The sequence below is a fragment of the Sinocyclocheilus grahami genome, unplaced genomic scaffold (assembly GCF_001515645.1).
Source record: "Sinocyclocheilus grahami isolate Dianchi unplaced genomic scaffold, SAMN03320097.WGS_v1.1 scaffold296.1, whole genome shotgun sequence".
In the NCBI taxonomy this organism is placed as follows: Eukaryota; Metazoa; Chordata; class Actinopteri; order Cypriniformes; family Cyprinidae; genus Sinocyclocheilus; species Sinocyclocheilus grahami.
Window position 1 is genome coordinate 63847 of NW_015505475.1, and position 14245 is coordinate 78091.

General features: G+C 36.3%; 1 protein-coding gene across 1 annotated transcript; it reads right to left on the reverse strand.

Annotated features, from left to right (window-relative positions):
- Positions 1–4702: 4702 nt before the first annotated feature.
- Positions 4703–6874, reverse strand: LOC107601000 (potassium voltage-gated channel subfamily A member 1-like). Its single transcript, XM_016293009.1, has one exon. The coding sequence runs from the start codon at positions 6732–6734 to the stop codon at positions 5091–5093; it is 1644 nt and encodes a 547-aa protein (XP_016148495.1). The 5' UTR covers positions 6735–6874; the 3' UTR covers positions 4703–5090.
- Between the last annotated feature and the right edge of the window lie 7371 nt (positions 6875–14245).

The window sequence follows — 14245 nt, forward strand, 5'->3', positions numbered from 1 at the left end:
CCCCCAATACAGTAAAACTGCACATTTTAGAGTGGCCTTTTATTGTGGCCAGCCTAAGGCACACCTGTGCAATAATCATGCTGTCTAATCAGCATCTTGATATGCCACACCTGTGAGGTGGATGGATTATCTCAGCAAAGGAGAAGTGCTCACTAACACAGATTTAGACAGATTTGTGAACAATATTTGAGAAAAATAGGCCTTTTGTGTACATAGAAAAAGTCTTAGATCTTTGAGTTCAGCTCATGAAAAATGGGGGCAAAAACAAAAGTGTTGTGTTTATAATTTTGTTCAGTGTAAGTGGATGAATTCTATACTTTTTTACATTTTAAAATTATACTTCACCCAAAAATTCTGTTATTTTCACTTGCCCTTAAGTCATTCCAAATACGTTTTACTTTTTACTTATGGAACATAAAAGCAGACTCTCAGCAGAGAGTTAAATGTAGTCTGTATGATGTGTACTCTATTACTTGACATTGTAGCTCATATAATAGTTGTATGTGAGGAATGTACTGAAATTTAAGACAACATTTTACTTATTCACGGAAAATCTAAAAAAAAAAGCCCTTTGTGTTCCACACAAGTCACTTGAAGGTGAGTAAATGTATTTAATTTAATTCTATTATTTATGTTATTTTATTGGAAAGTGGACTACTATAACTATTTATTACTATGGGCCAGTTTTACTAAACAGGGCGGTAACACTTTCTATGAAGCCCATATTTATAATACATTATAAGGGTATTCTTAAGGCATTATAATGAATGCATAATGCATTATAAAAACCTTATAATATGTTATATAATCTTATAAATAATCATAACAACAATTATAATACATTATAATGCTTACGCATTTGTTGTTATAACTTTTAAGATTATGATTATTTATAACACACAATGAACACCATATTAAATCTACTTGTACGTTTATAATGGACTATATATCTTGACATTGTTTATATAAGATCTGCACAGTATCTTACTACATCTTGTAAGTGGTTGGGTGTGGAGTGTTATTTGAGTGTGCCCTGTGAGATTAATATTAATTTTGATGTGAGCTAGTTAATAATTTCAACTGAAAAAATGCAATGTTTATATGTTAGGTTACATTTTATTTTGATGGTCCCCTTAGTCTATTGACTATAAGCAACTTTGCAACTACATGTCAACCAACTCTCATTAGAGTATTAGTAGGCGTAGGCTTACCATCAAAATAATCAAACTGATATTACAATAAAAATAGTTCAAAGCAAATGTGTCATATTACACATTCATCTGATCTGATATCTGATCTTATGGAGAAAAAATATATTATTATTATTATTATTATTATTACTATTCTTATAAGTGGTCTTTGATTGTTTAAAGTAAAGTAGCATAAGAAAGATGGCAAGATATGAGACTTATAATACATTATAATAACTGTGAAATATAATCTATTGTAACTTAAGTGGATGCAACATTTTCACTGTGTGTTATAAAGCATCGATCATACTCTTAAAAGCTAAAACCACAAATAAGTAAATATTATAAACCATTAAAAAAGATTATATAGCATATCATAAGGTTTTTTATAATGCATTATGCATTCATTATAATGCCTTAAGAATACCCTTATAATGTATTATAAATATGGGCTGCATAGTAAGTGTTAGCAACAGGGAAAATTAGCGTGAGAGAGCAATTCCATAACAGTGCAAATGGGCGTGAAAATTCCTGCGGGTGATTTACTAACAATGCGCAAATGAAAGAACACAGACGCAACATCTTCATTTACATATCGACAAAGGCAATATACCAAGCGCAGCGCAAATTAGCGTAGTCGCAAATAAAGAATAAAGAAATAAAGAAGCCACAGCACGTTGAAAAGAACCTGAGGCCAAAAATGAAGGTTTGCTAGAAGTTTTGATAGACCTGGTATATTGCGTGACTCCTAGTTGAGGATTCCAAGTCATCTTTTATTTCCTGAAGCAAATTAAAAATAACATGTCTTGGCAAACGATATGTTTCGGATAACGTCTTCTTCTGGCATTCAAAATAAATTAATACGTGTGGAAAAAATCTTTCTAAACGCTCTCTGTTCTCTGCGGTGCCTCCTCCTAGCAACAATCATTTTTAAGCCATTTCAGGCGCAAAATCATTTAAAACATGCTTTTTGGGCGTTAAAGAATGGCGCAAATGCCAGTAATTTGACGAGCGCAAACGTTAGTAAAACGCGTTGTGTGATTCATTTGAATACTCTCCTCCCATAAATTTTGCATCTGAAAGGGAAACTCCTACAAATACATATTCAATAAGGTCAGGCGCAAAAATAACTGTGTCCACGCCTTTTCAGCGCTGATCCGTCACTGAACGTCGGTACCCGACAGTACAATTTTAACGCCAAAGGACGGTTTGCGCTGGTGCAAGCTGTTAGTAAAACTGGCCCTAAAATGATCTATTTTCAGTTAAATCAACATTACTCAATAATTGCCGTCCATTGAGCTGCACAAAACCACAGGATACTCTACTGTTACACACAGTACTGTGGGTCATCAAGAGTATTTCACCTGGACAAATCAGTTGAGCTACTGATTCAAATTAAAATGGCAGGAGGTTAAGACTTAGATAAAGCCTGTCTAATGCCATTTTCATCTGTCATATGATGGCTGTCCACCATTCAAAATGATCCTTTTAAATGTTAAATGTTTCCTATTAAATGAATTGTGTACTTTACAAGCTGTGCTACAATTTATGGAGCTGTCTGTGGTGCTGAAATCACACTTTATCTGCTGTATTTGACTGAACAGACTATGAGAGAGAGAGAGAGATACTAATTCATCAACAGAGATGTTTGGCAAAATGACCAGGATGACATTTATGCTGATATCACACCAGAAAACTGAGCCAGGGTGACAATATTCTATCCTTGAGGCATTTCAACATTGAGACATTACCTTCAGATGAAAACAGAGATGAGTAAATGAAGTGGCTTAATACTTTCAAGCTAAAATATTTAATATGACTAAATCAACTTGACTACATCAAAAAATTATGATTAAGAGTAACAGGAAATCACGCTTTTTTTTCTGTGAAATTTTTCTATTGAAACAGGAAGTTGATAGAGGGAGTAGATGACTTCAAAGCTAATTCTGTAGATATGGGTGAAAAGCCATGGGGTCTAAACGCGGGCTCTGCTGTAACAACTTTCACATTTTACTGTGTAATTAATGAAAACAGTATTGCATGAAGAGCTCAGTTCAGTGAGAGTGTTTGTAACCTCACAGATGAACATCTTCTTGCAGTCACATATCTAACAACATGCCATTTTGATGTGCTTACGATGTTTTATTGCTATCAAAGTGTTTATTCTTGTCAGTCCTGACCTACACTACCCACTGTAGTTGCAGCTGTCTTATGTATCTAAGCAACCAAAACAAGTATGCAGAACACACACTCACTCACTTTCTCGAAGGTTATGTGATATAACCTATAACGGGCATATCTAATCCTCTGTGAAACAGGATATGTCACTCCTCATCATAGCACAACCTTGTCTGTGATCGCCCCTGCTTCAAACACACACCTATTTTCTGGTTCCTGGCACCTAATACCAACTCATTCCCTTTCTAGCACTTGCATACAGGCTCATACAGTGTTAATAATGAACTCACTCACAAATTCAGTGGCTGTTATTTTCTCCACTATATGTCATCTGACAGCTCAACATAAATATGAGTACACACTAATTCTATGAATGTTAGATCATGCAATACATATCCAACAAAGACAGAGAACATGCATGTGAATACTTTTAAACTTTAGTTTTTAGAGTTTAGGTTCTTTCTGACTTGAATAATTCAATAATTCCTACAGTTCATTTAGATGTTATGATATGATGCAAATGTGGGTTAACAGTTTTTACACGGTAAATAAACTTTTTTTGTTTTCTGATTTTTTGTGTTTAAATGAGCAATAATGAACACAAATTTATAAATGTATAGGCTAATGTACTGTAATTGTGGTTATTATTGAGTATAACAAACAAAATGTCAAACTCATAAATTAAAAAAAGCACTGAAAGCAAATGAAACAAACAGTGAAGAATTAAAATGGAGACTGACCTTATATGAAAATGGATCACTGGATCATCTTAAAGTTCTCCTCTGTTTTCAGTAGATCATCATGGTTCAGTCATTTTTTATATATGATCATTTCTGCTTGAATCCATTTTGCATCAAACTTCAGGAAAACTGTGATGTGATTTAGAGTCGGCAAGGCTTTATCGTTGTGAATTCATAAGAAAACACGTCCTTTTCCTTGAAGTGCTCCCTAGATTTCATATGCCATTGAGTTTTAAATTTGAGAGTGAAAAAATATTGCTATAAAATACTGATAGCCATAAACGACGCATTAACAGTATTTTAAACTAACTACAAAATTGGTGTTGATTGAGACCCTAAAGACCAAACAATTATTTTACAAAGATATGTACATTTGTTTTTAAGTAGTATGTTTTAAAAGAAGAAAACCTATTTTGGCTTTTCACTTGAATCACTGGGCAACAATGAACAACATAAGAGGTTGTGAAAGAGTTAAGGCCTGTCATCCAAGCATCACAGCATTTCTAAATATTTTACATAGTTGTTGTTTTTTTTAGCATTATATTGTGTATTTCTGAAAAATAAATTATAAAAGTAATGCTTAAAAGCTGCTGATGCCCAGGAGATTAACAGATTAAAATGTGCTTTAAAAAAATAACTGCAACTTTCCAGGATTTTAACAGTGTGATGCTCCTTGGATCATACAGAATTTGGGTGCATTAACTTAGTGGATATGGATGGCCTAGAAGTTTCTGTTTCTTGGGAGCATTTAATATCCAGATTATAATGTTGGTTTTCTCAAACATGTTTCTTCCACACTGTGTTCTCCATCTCTTGCGTTTGAGGATTTCTTCAACACACGTTCATCACATGGGCTGGAAAGGCCACCACTATGCTCTTCTCTGAGAGATGCCTACTCCTGGTCAGTCTCCCTGAGATAGAAATAATTTAAGTTGGAAACAATGATGGGCAACGGTCGTGCAATGGGGTAGAGATGGGCAAACTAGAGGTCAGTTTCTCGTGTGTCCAAGCAAAACGTATAAAGGGAGCGTTTAATATCCATTCTGCTGTTAGCTTTCATGTTAGTCTTCTCAACTGGAATGTTTGTTTCTTCATTATGCTCTCCATCTTTTGAATTAGAGGTTGATGATTTCCTCAACCCATGAAGTTCATCACATGGGTTTGAAGGGCCACCATTATTAGGCTCTTCTCTGAGAGACGCCTGGTCTTGGTCAGTTTCTCTGTGGTAGAAATAGTTGAAGTTAGACACAATGACAGGCACCGGTAATGCAATGGTCAACACCCCTGCGATGGCACACAGCGAGCCCACAATTTTTCCACCCACAGTCACCGGTCTCATGTCACCATATCCAACTGTTGTCATGGTCACCACAGCCCACCAAAAGGCATCTGGGATGCTGGAGAAGTGAGACTCGGGTTCATCTGCCTCAGCGAAGAAAACAGCACTGGAGAATAATATGACACCAATGAAAAGAAAGAAGATCAAGAGGCCCAGCTCTCGCATGCTGGCTTTTAGAGTCTGGCCCAAGATCTGAAGCCCCTTGGAGTGTCTAGAGAGCTTAAATATGCGAAACACCCGAACCAAACGAATGACCCTCAGTATGGCCAGTGACATGGCCTGCTGGCCATTATTGTGCTCCTGGCCCTGCTGCTCCACCAGCTCTGTGCCCAAGGTGATGAAGTAAGGCATGATAGACGTGATGTCAATGATGTTCATGATGGTTTTGGAGAATTCAGACTTACTAGGACAGGCGAAGAAGCGCACAAAGAGCTCAAAGGTGAACCAAATCACGCAGGTGGTTTCAATGATGAAAAACGGGTCGCTAAAGGTGAGCGATGGACGCTCTTGAGTACCATTGATAGCGCGACTAGTCACTGGAAGCTCTCGCTCGTCGCGAAACTCGGGTAAAGTTTCCAGACAGAAAGTTATGATGGAGATGGTTATGACGATGACGGAGACAATAGCTATGCCTCGTGCAGGACTAGAGCTTTCAGGGTACTCAAATATGAGCCATACCTGTTTCTGAAACTCATTCTGTGGTAACGGTTTCTCTTCTTCTTTGATAAAGCCCTCATCCTCGCGGAAACGGTCCATTGCTTCTTCTCCCAGCTGATAAAAGCGGATTTCGTCTGCAAACACGTCGATTGACACGTTAACAGGTCGTCGGATTTTCCCGCCGGACTGATAGAAATAAAGAATTCCGTCAAAACTCGGTCTGTTGCGATCAAAGAAATACTCGTTCCTGAGGGGGTCAAAATACTTTATTCTCTTGTCCGGGTCTCCCAGCAAAGTGTCGGGAAACTGGTTCAGAGTGCCCAACTGTGTCTCGAACCTCAGTCCGGCGATATTAATAAGAACTCGTTCGTTGTTCTCATGGTCCATATCCATGTCCAGAATGCCCTCATCAAACAAATGGGGACTGTAATAATCCACCGTATTCTCAGTGGAGCCCATCATTGTGTTGTTCATGTCGTTCATTTTCCATGAGCTCTGTTGTGGACTTCTCGAGTATAGTTCTTTGTTGTGGACCAAGCGTGGATAATCCAGGGAGTTTTGGTTTTGGTAGGGTTCTCCATCACTGCCTCCTTCACCCCGCTTGTCAAAGCTCACCAAAGCTATCTCCATTTCCAAGCCATTAAAAATTAATTAAGAAAAGACCTGTAGAATTCAAAACGAAAAGCCCCTCGTACATCCACACTCGTTTTCTTTGCCGCTAGATTATTTTCTTCTGCTGCGGATAAAGAAGTGCACTACGATCCAAACATCCTCCCATCACTCTGGTAAATACATGTGTGCGCGCTGAGCCTAAGTACTGGAGTGATTCCCAGGCGACTCGGTTCCGTTGAACAGATTCTTTTTAATGAACCGATTCGCAAAGCGTTGGTTTATCACTCGACTGCAAGGACTTTCTGTGGTGGATGGAGTGGAAATCAAGTAATATAGTGATAAACAACACTGTAAAACTAAATGTATATATAATAAGAAGATGCGAATCCCCGCGTCACACAAATGAACTGAACCATTAAAGCGAACCATTTCACTGAAATTAATTGTGTGTGGCATCTGTGCTAAATTAGCATACATTCACACATGAGTTGACAACATTTCGCCTCGGTCTAAGTTGCATCACCACAGTAAGCTCTTGTGTGTGTTTGAATAGGCTATGTGATTTTCTGTATTTTAAGAGAGTAATATTCAACTGAGCACAGATAAAATACAGGGACGATTCGTGTAGGTGCATCAATTAAAAACTGATGGTAATTTTTACTTTATTCTCACAGGACCAAGACTTTATTTATTCTCACATGGACCACAGACATTTTTAGTCAAGTAATATGGAATCAGGGCCGGCGCTAGCTATAGGCAGAGTAGGCGATTGCCTAGGGCCTCAGGCTTTGAGGAGGGGCCTCCATAACCGTAACATCCCCTATATGCTAGTCCACAAAGACGGGCAGCAAATTCTAACCTCGGATATAGTTGAATTGTCACTCATCTGCAATTAAACCATTTAATGTTGCCGTTTCAAAGCGGGTCCCGCCTTCTGAATGTTTGCGTAACGAACGCATCCTTCAGGTGCTGCGAACTGTGCGATGCAAGCGGCTAAATAGACATGCAAAGAAGTACAGCTCCTAATGCAGGTGTGTGAGTTGTCGTCATCTATTTTAGAGTGATTGCATGTATTCTAAATATAAACTTGTCAGCGTCATTTCTGGAAAGATCATTCACCGCTTTATTACGAGTTTAAAAAAGCGCGAGCGCCGTTGACGCGCCCAGACGCGACGCTTTGAATTTGCGCGTACAGTGAATGGCATCGCGTCGGGAGCCGACTATCAAAATAGCTACAAAAGTAAAAGCAGATAAGTTTGTATTCAAAGTTAAAAAGCAAAACACTAGAACATTTTTTAATGTTTCAAATAAAGGATCTCGAACGCATCCTTCAGGTGCTGCGAACTGTGCGATGCAAGCGGCTAAATAGACATGCAAAGAAGTACAGCTCCTAATGCAGGTGTGTGAGTTGTCGTCATCTATTTTAGAGTGATTGCATGTATTCTAAATATAAACTTGTCAGCGTCATTTCTGGAAAGATCATTCACCGCTTTATTACGAGTTTAAAAAAGCGCGAGCGCCGTTGACGCGCCCAGACGCGACGCTTTGAATTTGCGCGTACAGTGAATGGCATCGCGTCGGGAGCCGACTATCAAAATAGCTACAAAAGTAAAAGCAGATAAGTTTGTATTCAAAGTTAAAAAGCAAAACACTAGAACATTTTTTAATGTTTCAAATAAAGGATCTCATATGTATCTTCTAAATTCTGCTGATGATACTACATTACTGCTTATAATTTCAGTTTCAACTGAACTAGAAACTAGAACTACAAAATAACTTTTTTCTGCTTAGTAGTCTTTCTCTTCCACTTGATGTGTGTGTGTGTGTGTGTTTGTTTCGTATTTAAGGTAACAATGCAATACATAATATCATATTATTGATATTAATAATATGACAATATCTGTAGTCAATATTGATTAAATTGGAGGGGGAAATCCTGCCCATACCCAGCTAGGGAAAAAAATGATAAAAATCACTTATGTTCATCTACTGAAGTGATATTCTGTAACTGTGAATAAATTGAATAAAACAGCAAAATAATAACAACAACAATAACCTCTTCATCAAACAAAAAAGAGATTACCTTAGATAAAGTTTGATTAATAAACAGTACCAGTCAGAAGTTTGGACCCATTACTATTTTTAATGTTTTTGAGAGAAATTTCTTATGCTCATCAAGCCTGCATTTATTTGATCAAAAATACAGAAAAAAACTGTAATATTCAGCAATAGTAATATTAAATAGATAAAAACTGATAGTAAAGACATATTGTATTAAGCAGGTGTTTAAAAATTATACATATATATATATATATATATATATATATTTTTTAAACAACTGCTTAATAATCAACAAATCCTGAAAAAAGTATCACTGGTTATAAAATAAACATTAAGCACTGTTTCTAACATTGATAATAAATCAGCATATTAGAATTATTTCCGAAGGATCATGTGACACTGAAGACTGGAGTAATGATACTGAAAATTCTGCTTTGATCATATATATAGTATATATATATAAAGTATAGTAAAATAGAAAACCATTATTTTAAATTGTAATAATATTTCACAATATTATAGTTTTTTCTGTATTTTTGATCAAATAAATCCAGGCTTGATGAGCGTAAGAGACTTTATCCATGCAGTTAAATTTAAAACGTAATTAGGCCTAATTTGGACACAATTAAACATAAAAAATTTATCTTTGATAATTATATTTAGATATAGGCTACAAATGTTACACAGTGCTCAATACACAATATGTGCTATTTTACTAATATGTTACTTTTTTAAAAACGTTCTTTCATTAAGGGTGAGACAGTTACACCACCTAGATTTTTTAATTTAAAAAAACGAAGAGGTCCATTCCTGAAGCCCTAATTTACCTGAATTTACTCTACACACACACACACACACACACACACACACACACACACACACACAAACAAACAAACTGTTTTACAAATGCCCTGCACATGTCTTGACTTGTCTTCATGGGTTTATACAGCTTTATTTATACTTTTACTATAGCATCCTGGCTATAAAGTACCTGTATGTAAATCTGTATATTGGTTTTGGATGATTTTGGTCATTTTAGGTACAACGTTTACACTCTAAAAGTAGAAAATCCAGAGAACACAATCTCTCAGTCACGCTCGGAGAGGCACGTCCCTGTTATCATGAGATTTTTTGAGCTGAGAAGCTGTGATATCTTATAGAAGTGCTTTATCCCTCAAACAGTGCATCATTTGCCCTCTCCATATGCTGAACAATCTGCCTGTGTGGAAATAAAACACAAAGACTGCTGCTTAAATGATAAAGGCTTAAAAAAGGAATGAGCCATTTAAGTGTAAGATGTAAGGAGAGAGATTATGAGTTGAATGAGTCAAGCGGGTAACAGGTGACAGAGAACTGATCCCGGTGGAGTATTAACACTGAATAAGGTGGCTGAAGACCTGCTGCTGCTTCTCTTATTGTGCTGCTTGATCTCCTACAGCTCCTGGCAATCGTTGCATTCTGTGATAAAATATGACTCAGATGACCTAATCTTTATTCACACTCTAAGATAATCTCTGCAGCTATATAAAACAGTTTAAAAATAAAACTGAAAGCACCTTATTCTCTGCGTGTGTAGTTTGTTTCTCCCATCACTTGTTAAAACAGACATATAAGTGCCGTGACCCCTAAATCAAGGTCAAGCATTCACTTAAAGTTTGAAACAGTATCAAACACATATCATTATGTATTTAATATGTAAGTGTGTGTAAAGACTGCTGATAAACTAATTCAGAGATCTGATAATTTGCAATGTTGGGGAGTAACTAGTTACATGTAATGGAATTATGTAATCTAATGACAAAATAAATGTAACTGTAATCTGTTACACTCTTAAAAGAGATGTGTTAAAAACAACAACCTGTTATATCTTATCACACCTGTGTGTCTAGTTAAGGTCAACACATTCTGTGTTAATTTTAACTCAACCAGTGTGTTAATCTTCAGTTAAACTCTGCGGACCCGGATACGGGTCCAAAATGTTTATGCTTCATTTACATAGCCTTCCTTATATGGTATTAGCCCATATATGGGTTCATTTGAAAGCTTGGAGTGTCTTCTTTACAAAGTATACCATTCCTTTTGGTTTTTATATTCATAAAGCAGTACAATTAAGCTTAGAAATGTATTCGTCCCACACACGAATTTCCGCCTAACCATTGCGAATAATTTTTTACGAAGAATGTGTATTTGATATATTTTTCACAAAATTTGACGATGTAGATTATTTCATTGTGTGACAATCACAGATCGAATTATCTTCGATAGAATCGCGATGTAAAATTTGGTCACCTCTGAGCGAATTTACATTTATACTCGTAGCACTGCTTCAGTCAGCCGCAAACAGCCACAAATATCTATATACTCTATATTATCTTTTAGATTAGGACAAGACCATTTCCAAGTTTCTGCGTACTTCCATCGGTGAGATATATAGTGTTTTGTCCAGGTTCAGAAAAAGACGCTCGTCTAGAAACACGCGCTCTTTATATCCAAAGCGCGCACAGTCAGCGCGTCTGATGTTATAGAGATCTGTGGTCGCTTGTGGACTGCAATTGGTCAGATTCCATGTCTGTCAGCTCGGCCGCCATTTCAGAGCCGTGAAATTTGACACCTCTGCGTCACTCGAGGGGGAGAGGGGGGTCTTCACATCCGGGTCTGTTCCTCTCGGGGTTCTTTGGGCTCTGTAGTTTTTTTTATGTTTTGAAGGAGAGATTCCCTCACGGAATGGATACGGCACACGCGTCTCGGATTATCACATCCGGGTCTGTTCCTCTCGGGGTTCTTTGGGCTCTGTAGTTTTTTTTATGTTTTGAAGGAGAGATTCCCTCACGGAATGGATACGGCACACGCGTCTCGGATTATATCAATCTATGATAATCACATTACAAGTTATATATGGTGAAGAACATTCCGCGGCGCCGCGGCGTCTGGTAAGGCTATATGAGCGTGTTTTTGAGCGTGTTTTATATTAGAATGGTTGTTTGGAAACTTGATAGCAGACCTAGCATTATGATACACTGTTTATTGACAGAAAAGTACAGTACATTATGGATTTCAGTGAATATACAGTGAATATACAGTAAATATACATGTATTGTTACAGTGGTGTGTGGATGAACTGAAATGTGTTTGACGCTCTGAATGTTACAGCTAGCTGCCGAATAGCAAATTAGCTCCGCTCTGGACCACAGAGATGCAGTGTTGTCATGGAGAGATGCAGGATACAGGATTGAGTCAACTGATGAGCTGAGAGATGCTCTGAATCAGTATCCCAATACAGAATGCACATAAATGGAATGATATAAAGCTGGAGGATATGGATTCTATTTTAGATTGTGATAGACCAGATATATATTATAATGTAGACAGTCTTGTGCATCCTGAAATAATTCAACTGATTGTAGAATAACACAATATGTGAAATTTGGTCCAATTTGCTTGTGCCATTTTGTATATTACTACTTAGAAAAACATAAAAATGAAACATAATTCAATTAATAATCAATTACATTGCTTATGGCACAGAATAATATATGATTGTGGGGTTAATGTGTTTTATAAAGCCTGTTTTTGCAAAGGAAACTCACAATGACACATTTAGATGCAGAAATAGACATTTTCACTTGCTTCACAAATAATGTAGTAACTCCTGTTTAGAAGCTGTTATTTGAAAGATTCTTTTCTCTGGTACTTTTTGGCATCTAGTGGCATCAAACAAAGTAAATTGCAGAGAGTTGAGCCTAATAGAACCTGAATTACAGATTTTCAAAAAAATTATTACTTTTAAATCTCCAAAATCGCCTATGTTTTTTTTGTGTTTATAGTAATATTTGAAAAGTATATAATGTTATTTATAAAGAATTACACTCATATTTTGTAGTTCAAATGGTTTTCTTTACAATGAAACCATTTGTTTTCATTTCCTCCATTGTATGTGTGCAGGGTAAACATTTGAATTTGAGTATGTTAAATTTAGGCGAAAATACCAAAAAACGCCCTGAGCTTAAGTGGTTTTAACACAGGTTGATATTCTTCAAATGCTTAAATAGTGCACTTTTAAGAATAGCACATCTATGATACAAATTGTGTGATTTGTGAAACATTAGTGTAAAAAAAAACAGATGTGTTAAAAACAACACCATCTGTGTTATATCTTAACACACCTGTGTGTCAAGTTAAGGACAATACATTTTGTGTCAATTACATTTTAACACAACCAGTGTGTTATTCTTCTTAAAATATTTAACACACTAATGTGTCATAAATCACACAATATTTGTCATAGATGTACTATTCTTAACCAGTTAAAATGAATGCAATACAAAAAAAAATCTATATTTAAAAATATATATATATTTATTAAAACTTGACTGCTACATTTATATTCACATGTCATTTGAATACTGATTAAGCATAGTATTAACATTAATAATACAAAAAGTAGTTCACAAGCACTGTTAGAATGAACAACATCTACCCCGCTAGAAATGTAATGTTCCCAGAACGTTCTCAGAACGTCCCGCCGGTGTCAATGACGTTCCCAGAACGTTTCCCGAGATGGTCATGATGAGGAGCTCTTTAAAGGGTTGGGGGACGTTTTTTGGAGGACCTTCAGGAATTAACACTGCTCAGAGTGTATTTGGTCCCACAATACAGTATGTTAAAGTAACACTGAAGCAGAGTTGAACTTAATGAGAATGTTAACAAGCAGAATTACTGAAGGAAGGAGAAACAGGAAAAAAAGAGAGCGAGATGAACAGAAACGCAACTACAACTGACTTAGTCACAGCCTTAGAGGAAATCAACTGAAATAAAACACATTAAATCTCTCAAGATCTGAGCAGAGAAGAATTAAACCACTCCACAAACAGCATCACCAGCTTCACTTATTACTAACCAGTTTGACTAACAAAGTTATTTAGAACGGAGGTTTAGATGTTGAATTGTTGTTTGAATTTACCAGGGCGATCAGTGTTTGCTTTAGTTGGGTTTTTGACCCTTTACTTTATTACATTCGTTTTTCTCTGGCTGCTGTAAATCTGTATTTGCAAAACACATTAATTACAACAACAAAACATCAGAAGAAATCTTGATCAGATGGTTTTGGCTAATCAGTGATTAACATTAATGTTTTAATCAGATAATTTGATAGATTACAAAATTAAACACTTTGCATGAGACATTTTTAAACAGATGTGCAACTGTAAGTGCAAACATTCATCAAGAATCAGCATATCAATCTCAACCATGGTAACAATAAACAAAAAGCTTCATGCTGCAGTGCATTCTGGGTGCACCAATCAAAACTCATCCATGGCTCCCAGAATGCATTGCGACATGAATAAATTAAGCACCTGAACTGTCTTAGTATTTTCTTTTATTCTTACTATTTGCTTTAATTTTTGCTATTTCTGTTGTGACTTTTTAGTAGCTTGCTTTGTGATGTTCAAAGATGTTTGCCTGAATAT